The sequence below is a fragment of the Chenopodium album genome, chromosome 4 (assembly GCF_948465745.1).
Source record: "Chenopodium album chromosome 4, dcCheAlbu1.1, whole genome shotgun sequence".
NCBI classification, from domain to species: Eukaryota; Viridiplantae; Streptophyta; class Magnoliopsida; order Caryophyllales; family Amaranthaceae; genus Chenopodium; species Chenopodium album.
In genome coordinates this window covers 21,987,456-22,010,076 of record NC_137837.1, presented here as the reverse complement: position 1 = coordinate 22,010,076, position 22,621 = coordinate 21,987,456, and the positions used below count along the sequence as shown (strand labels likewise).

General features: G+C 38.6%; 1 protein-coding gene across 1 annotated transcript; it reads right to left on the bottom strand.

The window, feature by feature from the left end:
• Positions 1-721: 721 nt before the first annotated feature.
• Positions 722-1,756, bottom strand: LOC145627780 (uncharacterized). Its single transcript, XM_081680128.1, has one exon. The coding sequence runs from the start codon at positions 1,754-1,756 to the stop codon at positions 722-724; it is 1,035 nt and encodes a 344-aa protein (XP_081536254.1).
• Positions 1,757-22,621: the final 20,865 nt, after the last annotated feature.

Sequence of the window (22,621 nt, the reverse complement as noted above, 5' to 3'; positions counted from 1 at the left end):
ATGTAGTTGTGGTCGTTTGCAATATTTGGCAATGTCATTTCTAGATGCAACTGTGTCTGAAGTATGTTTTTTCACATCCATCGCTGTGTGAATTAGTTGGTCAAATAAATTCTTTTCAATATGCATCACATCGAGGTTGTGGCGGAGGAGAAGAGTCTTCCAGTACGGTAGCTCCCAAAGAACGCTTTGCTTAAACCAACCTAGTTTCTTCTTTTTTAAGCTTGCAAGTGCTTCTGGTCCATCTGTTGCCTTAGCAAATTATTGAACTTGTTGCCATAGCTCATCGCCGGACATTATGTGAGGTGGTGTCCCCTTTTCAACCTTGTTCTTACAAAAAGCAATTTTGTTGTTTCGAAAAGGATGTTCGGGAGGAAGAAATTGTCGGTGACAATCAAACTAAGACATTTTACCACCATGTTCAAGCCAAAAAGCTTTTGATTTGTCCAAGCAATATGGACATGCTTTTTTACTAGCTGTTGCCCATCCAGAAAGCATACCATAGGCTGGGAAATCACTTATAGTCCACAAGATTGCTGCACACAAATTGAAGTTTTTTCTTTGCGAGATGTCGTAAGTTGTTGCACCAACATCCCACAGATCTTTCAGTTCTTCAATTAACGGTTGCATATACACATCCAAGTTCCCCTTCGGATTTTAAGGACCAGGAACGAGCAAAGAAAGGAACATAAATGGTTTTTTCATGCACATCGATGGAGGCAAGTTATAAGGGGTCAGAATGACTGGCCAACATGAATACTGACCCCCCAAACTTGCCATTAGGAGCAAACCCATCGGTACACATACCAAGTCTCACATTTCTAGGTTCAGATGCGAAATCGAGGAAGGATCTATCCAAGTGCTTCCAAGCTTCACTATCACTAGGATGCGCCATTGTGCCTTGGACTCTTGGATTTTTGGAATGCCAAGTCATTTCCTCCGTAACGTTCTTTGTTGCAAACAACCGTTGTAGCCTTGGAGTGATTGGAAAATAGATGAGTTCTTTTATTGGAACCAATGACCCCTTTGAAGTCCTCTTGTATCTATCCCTTTCGCACACTCTACACTTATCCAACTCAGCATCAGCTTTCCAAAATAACATACAACCCTTTGGGCATGCATGTATCTTCTTGTACGGAAGCTCAAGTCCGTTAAGAATCTTCTTTGTATCATAGAATGTTTTCCCCATCTTATTATTGTCGGGAATCGCTTCGTTCAGTAATGAAGCAAACCCATCAACGCACCTATGGGGCAAATTGTATTTCGACTTCAAAGATACAATTCGAGATGCCAATTCTAGCACAGACATGGAGCTACCTTCGTATAGTGGTTGCTCGGCAACCTTTAAAAGCTCTTGAAATGCTTTTGCTTGAGCATTTGGCTCTTCGTCTGAACCACTAGTACTATCGTCACCTGGTGGTTCATGATTACTCCCAAGAGCATCGAGAACCAGTTCACGGTAAGTATTTGGTTGCTCTACACTTGATGTAGGGAACCCTTCACCATGAGAAACCCAATCATAGTAATCAGGTATAAACCCCTCTTTGTACAAATGGAGTTTTACTGTGTTGGCATCATGAAGACGTCTATTCTTACATAACAGACAAGGGCATCTTACTTCATCTATGCCCGGGCTCTCAGGATGAGCTTCACAAAACCGTATGAATTGTTCAACACCATCCACAAACTCTAGCCTAAGTCTACGAGCATTACCGCCATCGTATCTATCGTACATCCACCAACGCTCTTTCCTTTTCATGGTGACAATTTCTACAACACTATGAAAAAAAAAATCACATTAATCATTCACACTGAACTTGTATTCATTACAATAATGGCATACGATACAATTAGAATCGAAATGATATCCAAAGGTCCTTATCATGACTTGAACAGGAAAGCTGATTTCACATTCTTTATTAAGAGATTTAAACATATGTTATGTCACATGCTTCTAACTTGATAAATAATTATAATTTTTACAACATTTTTTCTAAGATACTTATTATTTATAATTTACAATATTGATTAAATTATTTATAACTTACACTAAAAAAATTATATTTATACCATTTCAAAGTAAATTGATGTAACATTAATAAAATAATAGAAGCAATATGATTTGTATACTTAACAAAGATGGGAGTTTGATAACAAAAATCAAAATATAAAAATATTAAAAAAAAAAAAAAAAACAACCACATGTAACCCTTCATGAAAAAACAAAATAATTTACAAAATACTTTATAGAACCATAATACAAATTATTGTTCAAAAGATTATCATAACCCCTTAAACATACATATTTCTAATAAAGCCATTGTAATTCAATAAGAATCATTTTTTTTTAAAAACGAAAACTAAAATTATCCAACACATGAGTTCACACCATCCAATAGTCCTACATTGGACATAAAGAAAAATAAATTTCTATTCCAATCAAAACACATCCAAGTTCTAGCCTACGCATAATAAAGCGTAAAAAATCCAACAATGAACCAAGCTATCAATAGCAAACTAAAATTATCCAACACATGAGATCACAACTCCATAAACAACTAACATAAATATGAATCATATTGCACAAGTAAAAGAAGTAGATAAATAAGAAGGGAAGAAAAACACACAGCGGAGGAGTTGACCAGAAAAGCAGAGGCGGCGACGAAGGTGGTCCTGGTGTATGGTGGTGTTACACTTTTAGGCAAGGTATTTATAAAAAATTTTAAAATGAAAAAAATAAATAACTACAGCCGACTTACCTAGTGAGGGCGATAAAAAAAGACAGAAAAAGGAGGAAGGACGGGCAGAAGAGGAATCCGGCGACGATGGAGCTGCAAAGGGGGTTAATTTGCGACTCACAATTAGCTATTTCAGATTAAATAATGAAATTGAATAAAAAAATAAAAAAAAATCAACCAAAAGGTCAAGACTGAGAACATAGCTTTAATCAAAAGTTCAAGAGTTAAATTTCACCATTTTTAACCAAAAATTAGGCGAAAAGGCTATTTATACTATTTAAAGAAAATATTCAACTATGTAGCCTGATATTAAAGTAATTACAATGAGATAAACCCATGTATTAATACACATTTACGATAAGGTAGCTTATTTGGAAAGCACATTTACCATGTCTAACTCTTAACTAGTCATTATGAATCTTGCATATTAGATAAAATCATGTACAAATTCAACAGTAAATCTCAAAGCAAACAAAGTTACATGGCTTATTTAATCGATTCAAGACAAAAATTTCATTACATCCAAACAATTCAATGTGATAGTGGCTCCCTTTCTAATCAAATTTCCACAAACAGTATTATTAAAACCAAACTTGAAATCCACTTCGACATTAGTTCCTTTCTACCCAAATTACACCAAAGCAAATCAATTCAATTTTAACACAATCACATTAATCATCAGACTACACCACAATCTATCAACAACAACATCAATGGACTTCAGTATTTCATCATCAAAATATAAACAATTATAAATGAAAGAAAAATTAAAATTGGTTACCATTTAACTCAAATTAAACCAAATAAGACTTCAGAATAACCATATTAACCCTAATTCAATCAAAAAATGAATCAAACCCAATTCCATAAATAAATTGCTTCATTAATCAATCCACAATAAGGTAATTAGTTCATCTAGGAAAAGAAAGAAAGAGAGAGAGAGAAGGCCATAAACAGAAAATAAATTTAAAAAAAAATAAAATTAAAAAAAAAAAAGAAAAAAACCAAAATTGCATGACTTACCTGATTACAGTCGACGGAAGAAGGAGGAGGCTAAGATAGAAGGAGGAAGCCGGTGACGTATGCCCTGCAAACGTTGATTTGTGACCCAATTTTAGGGTTTTCGCCCAAATTAACAAAAATTCAAAACAAAATAATAATACCATCGACTTACCTTAATACAATCGTCGGAAAGCAAAGGAGAGACGGCCTGGAGGGGAATCCGGCGACGGTGGTCTGCGTGGGGGTTGAATTGAGACCCAAAGTTAGGGTTTTCGAACAAATTAACTAAACTAATAAAATCAAAAACAAAAAAAATAGAACAGCATACCTGTGTCTTGCGTCGCTGGCCGGAGACAGGTCGTCGGTGGTCTGCGTGGCGGAGCAGCGACCGTCGTAGTTGTTCTCCCTCTTCCCCCTTCTTCTCTGCTTCAACCTTTCTTTTCCCCTTCTCAAAATAATGAAACCAGATTTGTTTTAATTTTTGATTTAAACTCTTACGACCGACTCTATGACCGGTTAGACCGGTCGCAATTTTAAAAAAAAATTAATTCTAATAATTTTAACGACCATTATAACGGCCGCAATTTATTAAAAAACGGTCGCAATAAATTAAAATTACGACAGGCTACGAAACGGTCGTAAATAATACTAATTGCGACCGTTTTTTAGCCCGTCGCAAGAAAACAGTCGTAATATGACCAAATTTTAGTAGTGGCAAAGCAATATTGATCAGGGTTAGGGGAATGACACGCATCATAAGCAAAGGTACTCATTTCATTGAATTCATTGGTCATTACATCAAGGAGGGCAAGGTCAGCTGCGACCTCACCGGAATATTTGGGATAGAAAGAGGAGACTCAATAAGAGACTCAGGATTGGACTCTATAGCAGAAAGAGGGTCGGCCTCAGATCCTAAAGACTCACCTACAGACTTAGACTCAGACTCGGACTCAGACCCAGACGACTCAGATTCATCAAACATAGGACCTTCGCCAGCGGTTACTTCCAACTTCTCTACACTTGGCGCAGTGATCTTCACCGTCTTGAGCCATTCCTTTGAAACATTATCAGCCTAGACGATTAACTCAGAGGGGTCAAAATCCTTGCTTGATATGACAGCTTGAATGAGCTCGGAATCATCATTGCAGTCAGGCTTGGATTCATTATTTTCTAGTCCAAAGAGAAGATTAATGTATATGTCATCAGAGTTTCGACTAGTCGGTTTCTCAGTTGTGAAGAGTTCTTCGCCTTCATCGACGAAGTCCCAATCAAGGAACATCTCGAACCCTAGCTCACGCTTCCCATCGTGGACGAAAGGCTTAGGGAATTCATAGCACGGGAAGTTTTCCCCTTCTTTGATATACTGGCCATCAAGAGTGAATGGTATGGGTCCATGGCCATTTCCGTCTTCATGATTCGAGCATTATTGCGAGCCTTCATTTTCAGGAGAGCTTGTTTCACATCTTCCTTTGTTGGCTTGAATCCCAAGCCAAAGGTATATTTCTTAAGTGCACCAGGATGGCCCTAAAGTTCAGCCATTTTCTTTTTGAGTCCGAGGGTCATTCCAGGGAAATGCCCTTGCTTCTTCATAATAGCATTAACATTGGTATTTGAATAAGGATCAAAGTCGAGGTGGCACTTTTCCTCTTCTTCGATCATGAGAACATCATCCAGCGAAAACTGCCATAGATCTTCATTTTCTTCGTCATGTTCGACATGGACGATGGGAGTATCGATAACTTGAATGCCCATGGGGGAGGCATCAATGGTAATTGGAACCCCTCCGACTATGGCTTTCACATTTTGGTGCAACGACGATGGGGTCGCCTTTAGCTCATGAAGCCAAGGATGACCTAACACCAGATTGAAAGAAGCCTTAATGTCCACCACCTGAAACTTGGTGCGACGTTCAATGGCTCCAGTAGTTATGTTTAGCATGATAGTACCCACGGCTTGACGACGAGTATTATCGTAAGCACGAATCCCTTGAGTAGAGGGAGTCAATTCTTTATTTTTTATGCCCAACTTCTTTGCAGTGCGGAGTGGGCATACATTGATTGCAACCAGGCTCATAGGAACATTCATTTGCCTACACACCACAGTGAGATGTAAGGCCTTGTTATGTTGGTCCCCTTTCGGGGGCAGATCCTTATTAGAGAAGGAAACCAGATTGCTAGTACTTGGCAATTCAGTAGTGAGAAAGTTGACCAGTCCTTGAGGAGTCATATCATCATCAACTCCTATTTTCACCAGATCATTCATCACAGCCTTTCGATGCTCGTGAGAGGTGGCCAAAAGCTTCCATACATTCATTTCCACCTTAGTCTTTTGTAATTGTTTGACCACATCGTTGTTCACAGGGTCCATGGGATCAACTATTGGTTGTGATTGCGGTGGAGGTGGAGGTGGAGTAGGTTGTTGCAACCGTGCACTTCTGGTGAGAACCTTGACCTCAAGGTCTCCCCAAACATCTTCACTTGTGCCAAGAGATGAACAGGCTATATCTTTGAGATAGACGTCTTCATCGTCACTATCCCAAATTCCATTTACTTCTTCATAGATCGAGACAAATACAACTTCCGGCAGAGGTTCATTCACAGGTTGAATGAGTATTGATGGATCAAAGAAGACTTCATCTCCCATGATAGCCAAAGCATCAGAAAGAGGACCTGTTTGAATATTAGGCTTCTTGCCTTGGAGGGACAGGAAGTTGATTAGCATCAATCAGGTCTTGGATCGCATTCTTGAACCTCCAACACTTCTCAGTAGTATGACCCTTGCCTTGATGAAACTTGCAATGAGCATTGCGGTCATAGCTAGCAGTTCTGTTCTCTGGTTGAGGTTCTGGAAAAGGTCCAATTGGCATAATTAGTCCTTGACTATGCAAGCGATCAAAATCAGCATCATAAGTCATTCCCAAAGGCGTGTAAACCCTCCTTTGCCTTTAGAATCTTTGAGGAGGAGCATTAAGAGCCAGTACATCATTGATATAGACATTGTAGGTAGCATTATTGGGATTGGAAGACGAAGAAGAAGGAGTGTCGTTCTTCTTGTTTTTCCAAGTGTTGTTATTATTTTTGCTACCAGCAGTCTTCATCAGTTCATCTTCGATATTGTTTCCAATATCGTACACAGCTTCGAAGGTATTCAAAGGCAGAAACTTCAAATGTTGCTTGTACTTATGAGTCAAATTTGCAATAAACAGGCGAACCATCTCTTTCTCCTTAGGAGGATCCACCAAGAGCGCAGCTGTTTCTCTCCACCTGCTTCGGTAAGTAGTGAAGCTTTCATTCTCCTTCTGTTTGAGAATGGAGAGTTCACGTTCAGAAGTCTTGGCTTGGATGTTACACTTGTAACGATTCATAAAGCTTTCAATAACGTTCTCGTAGGTCGCAACATGTTTGGATTCCAAAGAGTAGAACCACTGTTGACAGGCATGCTCTAAGGAAAGAGGGAACACAGTAGGGAAAAGTGTCACATCTAATCCCTTAAGAGCCATGGTCGCAGAAAAGGACTTTAAGTGGAAAAGTGGATTATCAATAGGCTTGAACTTGGGAATGTCAGCAGTGGAAAACTTCTCAGGAAGGTTGTCCCTTATGGACAAAGAGGTGACAGGCTGCTCCACATAAGTGAACTCTTCAGAGCTCTTACTCATCTGTTCCTTGATCTTGTCCATTGCAGCGGCAGTGACATTATTTTGATTGTCTTGCTCTACCGTATTGACTCTAGTGGTGAGTGTTTGCATCATGTTGGACAACATCTCAATGGTCTTGTTGATGTTCTCGATATCTTCCTTAGTAGCCATTGGTTGAAAGTAGACTGGAGATGGATCTTGTGGAGATGATTGTGGTGGTTTCCTTGTACGCCTCTTTGGTATAAGAGGTTGTTGAGGTATTGACTCGAGCCGTAACAATCTACCCCTGCTTCTTGACCAAGTGTTGTGACACCGAAACAAACACACCTTTAATGACCAAACTTAACCTTAACCCATCCGGAAATAATAAAAAAAAATATTTTGAATTTTGAAATTCACTTTATTTTTTTTTAAAAAAAAAGTATATGGGAGGATACCATCCGACTTACTCCAAAAAAAAATGACACAAAAAAACGACACAAGACTACCCTAAAATACGGTCATGAAATGGTGCACGACTAACGAAAAAAGTGTGTGAAAACGACATGTGAGTGATTAAGTGAAGGTTATGGAAACATGTTATGACCGTACAGCTAGACAGGACACCAAACCAGACATACGAACCACATAAGCATGCACGAAGACCAAAAAACGCTGACTGGACAAACCTCCTGGGAACCGTGTCACAGTGTTGACTGTCGTGACACGGTACAGAGCACCGTCAGACGGGGTAATGCACCGTGCCACGGCATTGCACACGTGGCGCGGCAGACCCGCCATGACACGGTGCGCAATTCCAGACCTAAATTTGTGTAATTTTCGGATTTTAATCAGTTTTAGTCCGTACAAATTACTATGTGGAAATAAAAACCCTCGGTCAAGGGTTAAACAAAAAGAGCAAACACATGAGGGTTAGCACCAAAAAAATCATGTAGCATTTAGTCACGATGATGTAAAAAGAGTTTGCAACCTAAGGTCAAGATCTATGTTCAACTATTGTCAAGCATTAGGTGTCAAAAGGGTACCATGGTTAAGAGTTTGGACGTGTTAGCAAGGCGGCCTCCCTTGAGGGTGTGTGCCAACGGGCGGCTCCTCGCGAGTTCGTGATGAAATCGAACTCGACTCCATGGTTTGGGTGGATTTAATAACTCGGATAAACCCTTATTGCCATCAGCGTTTTTGGGTTGATAGAGCTTAAATCTCCTGGGGCTAAGACGCATGTAGAACACATACGTTTTTTCAGAAAAATCGAAGGAAGTTGATTGTGAGAAGAGAAAACAAGCCACCAGACTGATTTTAGGACTGCCGTGACATGGAAGAGATCACCATGCCATAGTGCTGCACACCGTCAGACGGTGTACTGCACCGTGACACGGAAGATTCTGCCGTGGTACGGCAGTCAGGAAATCTGACTGGTACCCTGTTTTCCTTCTTACGCAATGAAGTTATTCAATTTTTCCTACGGGACAGACCTAAATGCGACGTTAAATGTCTATGCTTATGCAAAAATGCCAAATTAACCACAGGAATATTTTTCAAGAATCTTTCAAGTCTCATCCACTCATCTTAATTAAATACCGATCACTCAAATCGATAAATAACCAAGAATCCTCCCCAGTGGAGTCGCCAAATTGTAGGCGTCGCTCGAAGTGCGCCTATGTTAAAAGCATGTGTGAATATGCTTGGCACTCATAGGAAGTGGGAATTAACATAATGTGATTAGGGACAAGGAAAGTAAGGAGTCGCCAACAATTTTTTAAGGAACTTGTAAACCGTTCACGGATCATAAAAGGCAACCACGATAAAGGGACAACGATTGACCCGTGAAGGTTACACCCCATTCATAATCCATGAGATTACTAACTCCATATGGTTCGGAACCACGAAAGGAGGATCGGGGATGATGGTACGAAGTGTATCATGGAGTCACATTCGCTCGTATTGGCCTCTACTCGATTCTGATTGTGAAAAGTGATTCCTGCGATCTAAAAGGAATACAAACAAATATTCAATTTGCTCCAAACTATTATTAAGCTAAATTGGTTGAATATTAATGCAACATATAATTCTATAAAATTTGCGATCACTTGAATTAAATAACAAGATTAAAAAGGAACCTAAATCAGTTGTCCAAATTATCTTATTAGGCGTGATTTTCAATTACATATTCCCTTTAAACATGCAAAATGGTGATCATAAAAAATATAATAGAACAAACATTAATATTTGAAGCAATTCAACAATAAATCCAACAATATAAAATCGTTAGGAAAATAATAGAAATAGAAGGAACATTATTCTTACTTTGATTATGTTTGCTTGCAACTTTAAAATAATAAATGAGTTAGTAACTTCAAGGAAATAATAATAAAACGATAATTAAATAAAATAAAATAAAATAGAGTTGATTTGGGGCCAAAACCTGAAACAGTTCCACCTTTCATGCCTTGACTTAAGGACAGAACCACGAGTAAAGTATAGACTCCTTGGAGTGCTTGAAGAAGGAATTTTGAAATAAGAAGGGTAGGCTAGTGTTTAGGCTAGAGCATAGAGGAGAGAAAAATAGAGAATTAATTGATGCCCCACACATCATAAATGAAGGGATATTTATAGAAAAAATGTGCTGAGGGAACACACGGAACCCTAAAAAGATAAAAGCCCTAAGAAAATGCACCGCGACATGGCAGAGGGCACCGTGACACGGTGCCTGGCACCGTCAAACGGGACAAGTCCCCGTGACACGGTGAACAGTTGTGTGACGCGGGAAATATTTAGGGTACGGAGATTAACACGCGTGAAGGGTTTACACGGAAAGGACACGGAATTGCCCCGTGTCACAGCAGGGGCACCGTGTCACGGGGATTCCCACCGTCAGACGGGGAACATTCCCGTAACACGATGGACTACTACCGTGACGCGGGAGCCTGTAGTCCATTTTTTCGTCTAAATTCATTTTTAACCCTAATTTCGTTCAGCATTTTTAAGTGCCGATTGATAATTTCGGGCCATTTCTGATTTATTATTATTATTTGGGCTAAAATAAATAAATAAATAAAGGTTTGGGCTAAAATAAATAAATAAATAAAGGTTTGGGCCAAAATAAATAATAAAATATTAAAATAAAAAAGGTTTGGGCTAAAATTAAAAAAAAAAGAACTATGCTTTGACTAAACATCAAGACTGATCCATGGACTACTCAAAAATTAAATTTAACTAAATACGATTTTTTTTAAGCACTCTCGGGATTAAATACTGAACCCGACCAATAGTGGCGGTGAAAGGTTGTTCATCATCGGGTTTGATTTTGGGGAGACATTTTTAGATGTCTACACTAGTATACTACCCCTCCAAGCTAGTCTATTACAATACAAGCCCCCTAAACTTCCACCTTGTCCTCAAGGTGGGTTTATAATCGACACTTGAAACTTGGCCTGGGCAATAGTGATCTCCAATCCAACTCTTGAAATGGCCAAAATCGAGAACGAGCTGCAGCGAGAATTTCTGTTCATAGCTGAAAGTTACTATGGAAGAAAAATCTGAATAATGTACCAGCTAGTCATGATAGTTGATTGAATTTTGGGTAGAATTGGTATTTGTTGGCTTGGGATGGTAAGGTTGTAAATTATAATGAATATTTTAGTTTAACCCTTGGCCAAAAAAATGAGAGTGTGTGTTAGGAGGAAGACTACAAGCTGATGGTTTTGGGGGCTCAAGGTTAGAAGAAGATTTTTTTTAAATAACCACCCTAAAATGTAACATGTACTAAGCTAACCACACATTTTTTTTTAATTAAAAAATACCACCCATTAATGTCAAACCCAGTAGATTTAACCACCCTTCTCCAATTTCGGCTAGTTTTCCAACTTAATCCGGCCTGTTTTTCGACTTAGGCACCCACAAAATATAAAATAAAAATTAAATCATAAAAAATCCAAGCCCACCGCTGCCATTTCCGGCAACCTGTCCCCTTCCCCGTTTCCGTTTTTGACACCCCTTCCATTTTCCATCTTTGTTCCAGCAATCTCGTCCACTCCTCAATCTCGCCACCATTGTCACAACCATCGTCAGGTTGTCACCACTGTCAACCCTTATTTCCAGAGAAATTATCAACTCTATAAAGCTTCTCTTCTTCCTCTTTCTCTCTTCTTCAATCAATTACAAAATCACTTGAAAATTTCAGAAGTTTTGTACGTGCTTCAAATCCATTATTGGTTGAATTAATTCAATAATCTTATCAAACAAACAAATCAAAACCCTAAAAAACATAAAATTAAATAAAAATTGAAGAGTGCAGCCTTGTGAGCAGAGGTAGCGGTGATGTGCGCGTTTCGAGAGGAAACGACGACATGGGTTGGGGTATTGTGGGGAAGAGCGAAGTGGGTGGGGTTTGACATGGGTAGGGATATGGGGTGGGGACTAGGTGGGGTTTTGCGAGCAAGAATTAGGGCTTGGTAAGGTTTGCCGGCGAGAGTAATGGCGTTGGGGTGAGGGTAGTCCGGCAAGTGGTTGATTTTGGTGGGGTGACATGAGATGGGGGAGCTTTAAGGGGTTTTTTAAATTTTATTTTTAATTTTATTTTCGAGCAATTAAGTGGTGACACATGTACCCTAAGTCGGAAAAATAGCCGGAATTGGAGAAGGGTGGTGAAATCTAATGGTTTTGACATTTATGGGTGGTATTTTTTAATTTCGGAAAAAAACGGGTGGTTAGTTTAACACATGTTACATTTTAGGATGGTTATTTACAAAAAATCCTCAGAAGAATGATAGTGCAAAATTTGGTTTATGAACTTGGAATTTAGAACCGTTGGTGGATGAATGGCCCTAAAGTTGATAAACCCAAAACATGAAGGATAAGGTAAATCTAATTTGTAAGCAACTTGAACAATCCTTAAGTCACCACAAAATGTGATAGATTGGGCTTTAAAAGAGTAAGCCCACTTACATGGGAATGGATTAACCCACGTTGTACTACACCAAATACCATCAGGTTGTAATCTAAGCCATTCTTTTGTTCCTTTGACAATAATACCCTTACTATCCCCTTCTAGGTTTTCCTTGTTCTCCAAGTTAAGGACGATTTCCACGAAGCTTCTCATACACCCCACTTCTGAAATTTTCCGCACCCAGTACCACCCTTTTTGATCAACAGACCCCCCACCAATAAAAGACATCAGTCCACCTCCAACGAGATCACCACCGCTGGTAAAATCACTGCCCTTTCTCACAACCATCCACGGTGATGACTCGATTTTACCGTTGATCTCGCCTCTTCCCACGCCGCTTCTGCCATCACTGCTCCTGTACCTGTCATCACCTTTTTCTCTGGCAAACCAACAACCTCGACCACCACCAGGTCCACACGCACCAGACCCTCCTTTCACAAAGCCAACTCTGTCCTTGCTCAGGCCACTTCTAGTGGTGGTCTTACAACCAAACTCACCTTTTAAGGCTAAGGATCCAAGACCCACCTCTACCCACCTCTTATAGCACCTCCCTTCTCAAATTGCTCTGCTGGTGAGCCACCTAAGACACCAACTAGCTTCTTTCCCGAACTACTTTCCTCAAAATCATTTTGAACACCACCGGTAAGCCCATGATGTCCACCGGCAAATCCATCCCCAAAATCGCCATGCCTACCACTAAATTTGACTCCTCCAAAACCCTTATCTACGCAATTCAACTCACCGCTAAGGTTTTTTGAACCACCAGCGGCGAACCCCAAACAAAAATTCTATTTTCGTCTTCTGACCTAGAGGGTTCTTTGTTCCACCTCTTCACTATCTACATTTTCATCTTCTAATTTTGCTGGACGACCTTCTTCCTTAGTCTTTCTTGGAGAAATGATTTTTTTTTTCTAGATCTCTTTGAGCCTTTTTAAATATTTCTTCTATATTTTCTAAAAATTTAGGAGATATCTCACTCATTTCCTTCTTACTTAGTCGCCGCAACCCAGAATATTGGAGCAGGCACTTCCTCAATTCTTGCCAATCAGGAAATGGTTGCCATCGGTGTTCATGTACAAACTCCTGCAACACTTTTCCATCAAGTCCAATAATGGCAGCCTTTGATTTCACCTCCTCATTTAACTAGAAAAATTGGAAGGAATCCTCCAATTGAAGAATCCACTCATCCCAATCCAAATTTCTTCCATTAAACTATGAAAGTTGAAGCTCATGTCGGACTCTTCGTTTGTCATTCGAATTTGAAATTCCACGTTCTCTCTTGCTGGAAATGTAGGCGAATCCTTCCTGGATCCAATTTTGCATAAGTTGTTATGCCTCTCTTCCAGCAATAACAAACACCATATTTCTTTTGGTGGTTTTCGGCACCAGACAGCCAGGAACACCGCTTTGATACCAAGTGTAAAGAACTGATAATACTTGATATAATAACAGTACAACGAAGGAGAAAATTCAAAAATTTGATTAAACAAATTATTGGTTTCTTACAAACGACAGTAGTAGGTTTAGCCTATAAAGCTCCAATAATGACTTTAGGTAACAACTCTCCTAAGGAATCACTCCAAAATTCTGCCTACCTATTTCCTTCCCTTCACTCTCTATTTATACTAAGGACTATTAACCCTAATAAACTAATAATACTAAAATACCTATACTACCCGTCCAATATTAACAGATATCAAGAAATACCTTGGTATTCCCCTGTTCACTTTCTAATGTTTAAACTTTTAAATTTTATTGGGAGCTTGACTAGATTGGTGTAGTATGTTATATCGTTATGATTTGTTGGTTCTTCGCTTGGATGATGTATTGGTTCTCTTAGATTTAGCTGTTGTAACAACCTAGTCGGTTTCTAGATTACCTGTACTTGTAATTATATGATTCGATTTAATATACCATTCCTTTTTTTCTTAACAGCTTTCAGGAATCCCTATACCTTGTGTAGGACTTGTTGATGCTATTATTGAACCTTCCATTTAGTTATGTGTTATGGCCTTTTTTCAACTTTCACTGTAAGGATGTCTTATGCTTCACTTTCTAGCCACAATTTTATATTATGTGCTGAGTACTCGAGTTTCATTAACTTTATACAATCACATCCCTGAAATTGCTCTCCTCATGTTTCTGTGTTATCAAAAGGGCCCTATGCAATATACTCTATCACTACTGGTATTATCTCATGTTTGAATGCAACAGCTTTGTATATGCTAGCCTAGCTAGTTTATAGATATTCACCATTTCCTATCTTTTAGTGTAATTTTTTATGTATATGTTAGTTTGGTTGACTGGCGGGCTGAAAGCAATATGTAATTGTGACTACCTATAACTTCTTACTTTTCTTTCAGGTGGGTGATAAATTTCAAGTTCAACCAGGAGACAAACGTGGTATTGTGAAATATGTTGGCCAAGCATAAGATCTAGGCCCTGGTTTTGGGTTGGAGTTCAGTATGATGAACCACTGGAGAAGTATGATGGATTGTAAATAAATCAAATCCCTCAGCTATTGAACTTTCAGATGGCCTGGTCTTACAATTCATAACCCTTGTAGTAACCATGTGTTTCTTTTGTCAGAAACATTCACTTGACTAGTAATTCTTGCAGCAAAATGTAATTTATTGTATGTTAGGATTGTTCATTTCAGCTTTTCATGTTGCAGGGTCAAAGGAACTCGCTACTTTGATTGTCCACCACTTCACGGTGCGATGGTTAGACTAAATAAAGTACAGGTTTTTATTTTACTAATCCAGCAATATTTTCTGTTACTTATTGGAAAGGACAATTAAAGTCCTATTCATCTACCATGATAATAGGTGTAGACACCTAAAAATGTTTTCCCAAAACCAAACCCGATGATGAACAACCTTTCAGTGCCATTATTGGTCGGGTTGAGTATTTAATATTTGGAGTGCTTAAATCCATGTTCTATCCAATATATTTCATTAACCAATCCAATTTCTAGCTCATTTCCCTAAACCATAACCTATTTTCCACTTTTCGTATCCACATCGCAAAACCGAGAGAAACTGATTTTATGGCTGTATATTTTGATCCAATTATTATTTTATTGGATAGGCCTTGAAATAAGTTTTCCAACCATATATCATAAGCCCAATTCCGAGCTATAACGAAAAAGATATGAGCAAAACCCTAAACTTAGCCCAAAACAGACACATTTCCACTAAAACGGCCATATCTTAACATCTAAAAACCATTTTGACCTGATTTAAATTGGGTTGGAAATAATACTTGATAAGATTTCCAATGATATATTATATGCCTTATTCTGAGTTACGGATCAAAAGTTATGTTGATTTTAAAAACAGGTAAAAAAATGGAATCACCGGGCACAGTGCAAAAGCACTGTGTCATGGGAGTGTGCCCGTCTGACGGTGCCTTCCCTCGTCTGACGGTGCCTGGTGCCATGACACGGTACTGTACATCGTGTCACGGTGCCATTTTTGAAGATTTTTCGCGTCACATAAATTCCACCGTGGCACGGTACCTGTTGCCTTGACACGGTTCCTGCTGTCGTGACACGGTATTTCTCACCGTGTCACGGTGCTTTTTCCGCGTTTTCCCATACCGTGACATGATGTATTGTACCGTGCCACGGTGGACACTGCCGTGTCACGGTACGTGTGCCGTGTCACGTAATTTTCTCGTGTCTTTTCCGCGTAAACCCTTCACGCGTTTTCACTTCCCGTAGGTCAAACATTTCCCGTATCACTTCAGTTGTCCACCGCATCACGGGATTTCCCCCCTTCTGACAGTGCCTTCCCCCGTCTGACGTAGCCTGGCACCGTGTCACGGTGTTTTCTGCCGTGTCGCGGTGTTAATTTTTAGGGCTTTTATCTTTTTAGGGTTCCGCGTGTTCCCTCTACTCAATTTCCCTGTAAATAAGACCCTCATTTCTGCAGTTCAGGGCATAAAATCCTTCTCTCTTTCTCTCTTTTACACCAAAAAATCAGTATATTCTCTCTCTCCCATATTCTAAGCTTTAAACCTATATTCCTAATTACACCGTTCTTCCCTTAAGCACTCCAAGGAGTCCATACTTTACCCGAGGTTCCGTCCTTAAACCAAGGCGTGAAAGGTACACATAACTGAAGGTTTGGACCAAATCAACTCTACTCGTTATTTAATTTAATTTAATTTCTATTTGATTTATATTTTTATTGAAGTTACTAACAATTTAATCATGATGTAGCAATTTAAAGGAACGCGCGGAATGTGAGTAATTAATTAATTTAATTACTCTTATTTTATTTTAATATTGCTAGCATCATGATTAGGTTATTTTATTATTCGATTTGACTAACACTATTATTGTTAAATTTCTTCTAATATTAATGTTTATTCTATTGTTATTATGATCACCATATTGCATGTTTAAAGGGAATATGTAATTGAAAATCACGCCTAATAAGATAATTTGGACAACCGGTTTAGGTTCCTTTTTAATCTTGTTGTTAAATCAAGTGATCACAATATTTTAGAATTATATGTTGCATTAATATTCAACCAATTTAGCATAATAATAGCTTGGAGCAAATTGAATTTTTGTTTGTATGCCTTTGAGATCGCAGGAATCACTTTTCACTATAAGAATCGAGTAGAGGCCAATACGGGCGAATGTGACTCCATGACTCACTTCGTACCATCATCCCCGATCCTCCTTTCGTGGTTCCGAACCATATGGAGTTAGTAATCTCATCGACTATGAATGGGGTGTAACCTTCACGGGTCAATCGTTGTTGCCTTTGTTGTCCCTTTATCGTGGTTGCCTTTTATGATCCGTGAACGGTTTACAAGTTCCTTAAAAATTTGTTGGCGGCTTCGTACTTTGCTTTGTCCCTAATCGTTGTCCTTAATTGTAATGTCAATTCCCACTTCCTATGAGTGCCAAGCATATTCACACATGCTTTAACGTAGGCGCACTTCGAACGACGCCTACAATATGCTGATAAATTAGTTGGTAGTTAGAAGTTTCATTAGGTTTACTTGATTTATTGAGATAGATTTGTTACCACATCCCTTTGCTAGCATACTCAATTATGCTAGAAAAATTGTTAGTGTGTACAAGACATTCAATTTACCATGCCTTTATATATATACAGTTTCATACCTTTCTGTAAGTCCTGGTCATCTTGTAGTAGATTATAGGTACTAAATTGCGGAAAATATATGAATCATATTCATAAAGCACCTAAACCAAGGATCTCATGCATAACACATAAAGAACTAAGAATTATACCTTTGAAGCGTGATTCCATAAGTGATCGAACAAGAACAATAAGGAGAACAAGAACCCCACGTGTGATTCCTCTACTTAGTCCACGAGCACGGATTAAACCTCCACTAATGCTAGTTAGTTGTGACTAAACACTTCAATCAACCTTCAACGGAGATTTGAGCCACAAACACACCACAACACCACCCACGCGCCACCACACACTCCACCTAAGGAGGAGGGTCGTACGAACAGGGAGGAGAGAGAGAGAGGGCCGAGTAGAGAGAGAGAGAGAGAGAGTTAGGGTTTTTGGGAAACTTGGTTGCTTATGTGACAATTCACTGTGTCTCAATTGTTGTCATGCAACCCTAGGAATGGTTTATATTTATAGATCATATCTAGAAATAAAACCATGTCAAGTCCAAAACCCATTAGACTCTTCTAACTATCCAAGCCCAATTATTAACATGGTATGTCATGAACTCATGAGGCCCATCATGGGCCTCTAACTTGTTTAACCTAATACTCTTATGTGTGACCTTGTATGATCCATTCTATAAGGCTTTGGGCCATTAAGCTAGCCCAAAGATCAATTGTCATATCTAGCACCAAACATTGACGACCCTAGAAAATGAACTAATTATCTCCATAATCGTGATCCTTGATATATCTAGTAATTGCACTTATCGAAGACATAACTCCTTTAATCTCCCACTTGTCTGAGATAAGTGCGCAATATTCAAATTCCTTAAGTCAATGTGTGTCGATTTGATAATATGATTGCATCTCATGTCGTGATCATATTAGTTTACAAATCTTTTCTTGAAATACTGAGTTAGATTCACAGAACAAATTATTACTATGTAATGCATTTGAGCACGTCCATGCATTTTCTGAATTCTCCCTCTTCAAGAGGCCAAGACACATTCCTAATTAAATAGGTAGACTCAATCCAATCTTGTGGCAACTAAAGCTCCCACTCAACTCATGAAGCAACCGGAAAACACCCTTTATAATTCCCAGTTACGACTGGACGTTTGAGTGCACCATAGTTAAATCAATCATTGAATGGAATCAGTGTTCCACTCATGTCAAAGGAATCCCCTAATATATTCGGAAGTTCTATACTTGAACTTCAAGGTAGGTCTATAGTTCGATCATGCATCATTCATGCATATCCATGTGATTGACCAAGCATCATCAATATGCTCCTATAGCCCATGAAACTGCACTATCCAATCAATCTTACATGCTAGTTCAATTTAAGAAATCATTTATGTCCAGTTTAATGACTCTGAACTAGGAACTTAAATAATATATGGATTTCGTTCATGTGTGGGGTTTCATTCACCAGGTCATCAACCTGATGAGCCCATCAATCCATAATTATTTTGGACATTTTATTTAATATCAAAAACCATTATTAAATAAAAAGAAATAATATAATTTCTGATCAAACATAATTCTGCAAATGAATGTATTACATATGTAACTTATTTTTCTCCAAAAACAAATACAACTTCTAATTACATCATTTGCCTCAATCCAGATTCATTAGCATGTTTCTCATGCTTTGAAAGTGGAAGGGGTTTAGTAAGTGGATCAGTGATATTCTCATCCGTATGAATTTTGCACATCTTGACATCTCCTTTGTTAACAATCTCTCGAATGAGGTAATACTTCCTCTGTACATGTTTGGATTTGAAGTGTGACCTAGGCTCCTTTGATTGAGCAATGGTGCCATTGTTATCACAATACAACTCGATTCCCTTTTGAGCACTTGGTATGACATCCAGCTCAATTAGGAACTTCTTAATCCAAACTGCTTCCTTAGCTGATTCAACAGCAGCTAAATACTCTGATTCTATCGTAGAGTCTGCGACAGTGCTTTGCTTCGAACTCTTCCAGCTCACTGCTCCTCCATTCAGACAGAAAATGTATCCAGATTATGATTTGAAATCATCTCTATCTGTTTAGAAACTCGCATCTGTATAACCTTTGACAACCAACTCATCTTCGCCACCATATACTAGAAACATTCCTTTAATAAGAATGCGCGACAATCCATATTTGGAAACATTGTCGTTTAAGTGCTTGCTTTTGAACCGATGCTTTGGTGCTTGTAATGAGCCAATACTTAGGTGCTTAAGCTAAGTGAGACGATCTTTCGTCAGGTCGATCACTTAGACCGTAATCAAATCGACTACTCAATCATGTCAAATTGCTTATAGGGGCTAACTGGTGTACCAAGGAACCCGAAACTGCTGTATGAAGTCGAAATCACCTTTTGGAGAGGCTTCGAGCTCTGTCGTTGCTGAAATATCTCTAGAGTAGGGTCTTCCCTATTCTGCTGCACCTGTATTTATTTTTTACTATAGAACTTTGCCAAATTCTTTAATCATCTTAGGGTTGACCTAAGGTTTATCATTGCTTGACTCATCGACTTGACACGACTCAAGGTATAAACTTAACTCGCTGATTGACTGACTCGAGGTTGACACGACTCGAAGTGACTTGTGTGTGCGTAGTGTTGACTCATGAAACTCGATATGTATATGACTCGAAATGCAGAAAAACAAAAATTTCCGTCGTTTTTGTGGAGGTACCGACTTTCTCCCGAAAAGAAAGACGCGAAAAAGAATCGAAAGTTTTGAAGATGTATGTTGAATGAGCTTAATCAAATGTTGTTTGATACTATCTCTCAAGGTGCAAGGATTAATCCATCCTAGGCTATCTCAATGGTTGACTCAATGATGAAAGTATTTGGTTAACTTAGGCACGGGGGCTAAGTACTTCATACTTCGTGATGCAATGACAAATATGATTGATGAGCGATTTTGATATGATAAGGCTTGCTTCAACGTTGTGTTAAGATTTCATGACAAAGGGTTCCTAAGGGAAAGTATATTTGGTCATGTATCCGTGATGTGTGTGAAAGTGACACTAAAGCTAGGCCGCAAAAGCTAAGTGTGTGAAAAAATATTATTATTGGAAGAGTCAAATAATGGTGACTCTTAGGCTAGGTAAGCTAATGATGTAAGGATCAAGCCCCCAAGTCTAGCTCTAAGTGAATAGGGATGAGCATTGGAGATCCCTTGATATGATCATGGTGTAAGTGTGTGAATGTGAATATGAATGCATGTTTATTACGGTCGCACCTCAATGTGAGGTTGCCTACGTATCCGTCAGGAATCAGGCCGAACGTAGCTCTAGCCAAACCTCGCACAAGTGTGTATACCTCAAAAAGGTCTTTTTAAGGGTTGTAACGTGGTTAGGCTAAAGGTTATAAAAGAAGGGGATAAAGGCTCAAGACCCTAGATAAGCCCCCAAGGTGTGCAACCTCGCTTTCGAATCTTTATATTTTTATGCTTGAGTTTCTGCTCTTTTTTAGCTCTATTTTATCTTTTGCTTTAGCATCTATTTTATTTTAATAAGTGTGGGCAATCCCGATCATGCGGTCTATCACTCACTTGGCATTCATGTTTCTCAGGCACGGTACCGAGCACTCGATAAGAGACGCAATCTGAGACGTGTTCTTATCGAAGATATTTTCATATCAAAGACATTGGAACACTTGCCCTTTTGTACACTTTTATTATTATTTTTTGCTTTTGCTTATTTCTGCTATTTTAATTTTTTGAATCACTCAAGCCTTTTTTTTTTTTTAGAATTGCATAAGTTGCACACTATCCCATCCCAAGGTTAGGTAGATGTAGGTTGAAGAAAGAAAGGTCTATCGTTAGACGAGGCTCAAAGTGGTTTATGAAGAAAGGATTGTAAATTTGAAGGGTGAAATGTAATATGATGTGGCTAAAAGGGGTGCCTCAAATCATTGGTATACTTTGTGCTTAATTCGACATGGATCTCTCCTTTTTTTTATCTTTTTTTTTTTTTTTGAAATGCAATATAATGAAATGATCATATGCAAGGAAATAAATGCTCATTTTATTAAAAAAAAATATATAAGGAATCTACAAAAATAATCTAAGGGTAAAGAAAGGTGCCTATGCTAGACTTATTGGGGAAAGGAAAAAAAAAAAAAAGAAAAAGAAATAGAAAAAAGAGGTCACAAAATCTTGTCGTTGAAGCTCGCCTCTTTCTTGTGTTGTTTCATCATTACCCTCATTTTTTGTTTGTCAATCATATGACTCAAACTCGATTCAACACACATGGATGGAAGAAGTGAAGAAAGATGGAAGAATGTGAAGAAGATTTAGGTGGAGGGATATGAAGAATTAGGAATAGAATGTACCCCCCAACTCAAATGACGGAAAGACCGACTCATGCATGGACCTAAGACATGGTCATGGTGATGTACTCAAAGTGTGTGCTAAGACTAGTGAGTGTAGGTGATATGTTAAGACTCGTGTCATGACCATGTGGCTAGACTCAAGCAAATACTAAGTTAAGACTTCACGTATATGCATTAAACTGGACAGACTGTGGTATTTTAGTCATAACTTTTTATCTGTGACTCTGATTTGGATGAAACCAATGCCAAATTAAACATAAAACTCGGGGCTATAGATCCATAGTTTGTACGACTCGTAGTTCTTTCTAAAACTCCAGCTATGACCAAAACAATTTGACGCTTGTGCAGTATACGGGAATTAAAAATCCGGGTTGACTTAAAGGAACTATGACTCGATTTTATGTTTATTTATTAGCTCTAATTAATTAATTAATTAAACAAAGTCCTTTAGTCATCAATCAGTTTATTTAGTCTTAACACAAGTCAAACAAACGGTTAGGAAAAATCACATAGAGTATGCACAACAAATATTGCACAATTAGTCAAGTAGACACAATATGATGCAATGAGTTTGCAACCTAACCATGGCTCTAGTTCTCTAAAGTTCGGGATATGGTTTATTCAAAGGGGGTCCATGGTTAATTTTCCAAATGCACCGCGCGGAAGCCTAACCGTGAAGGGTTGGCGCGAGTGGATGGGACACCGCGAGTTTTTAGAAAAAACTCGCTTCCATGGTTTGGTGAATTCAACATCTCGGATGTACCCTTTGTTGCACGGAGCGTTCAATCGGGTAGATGGAGCATGA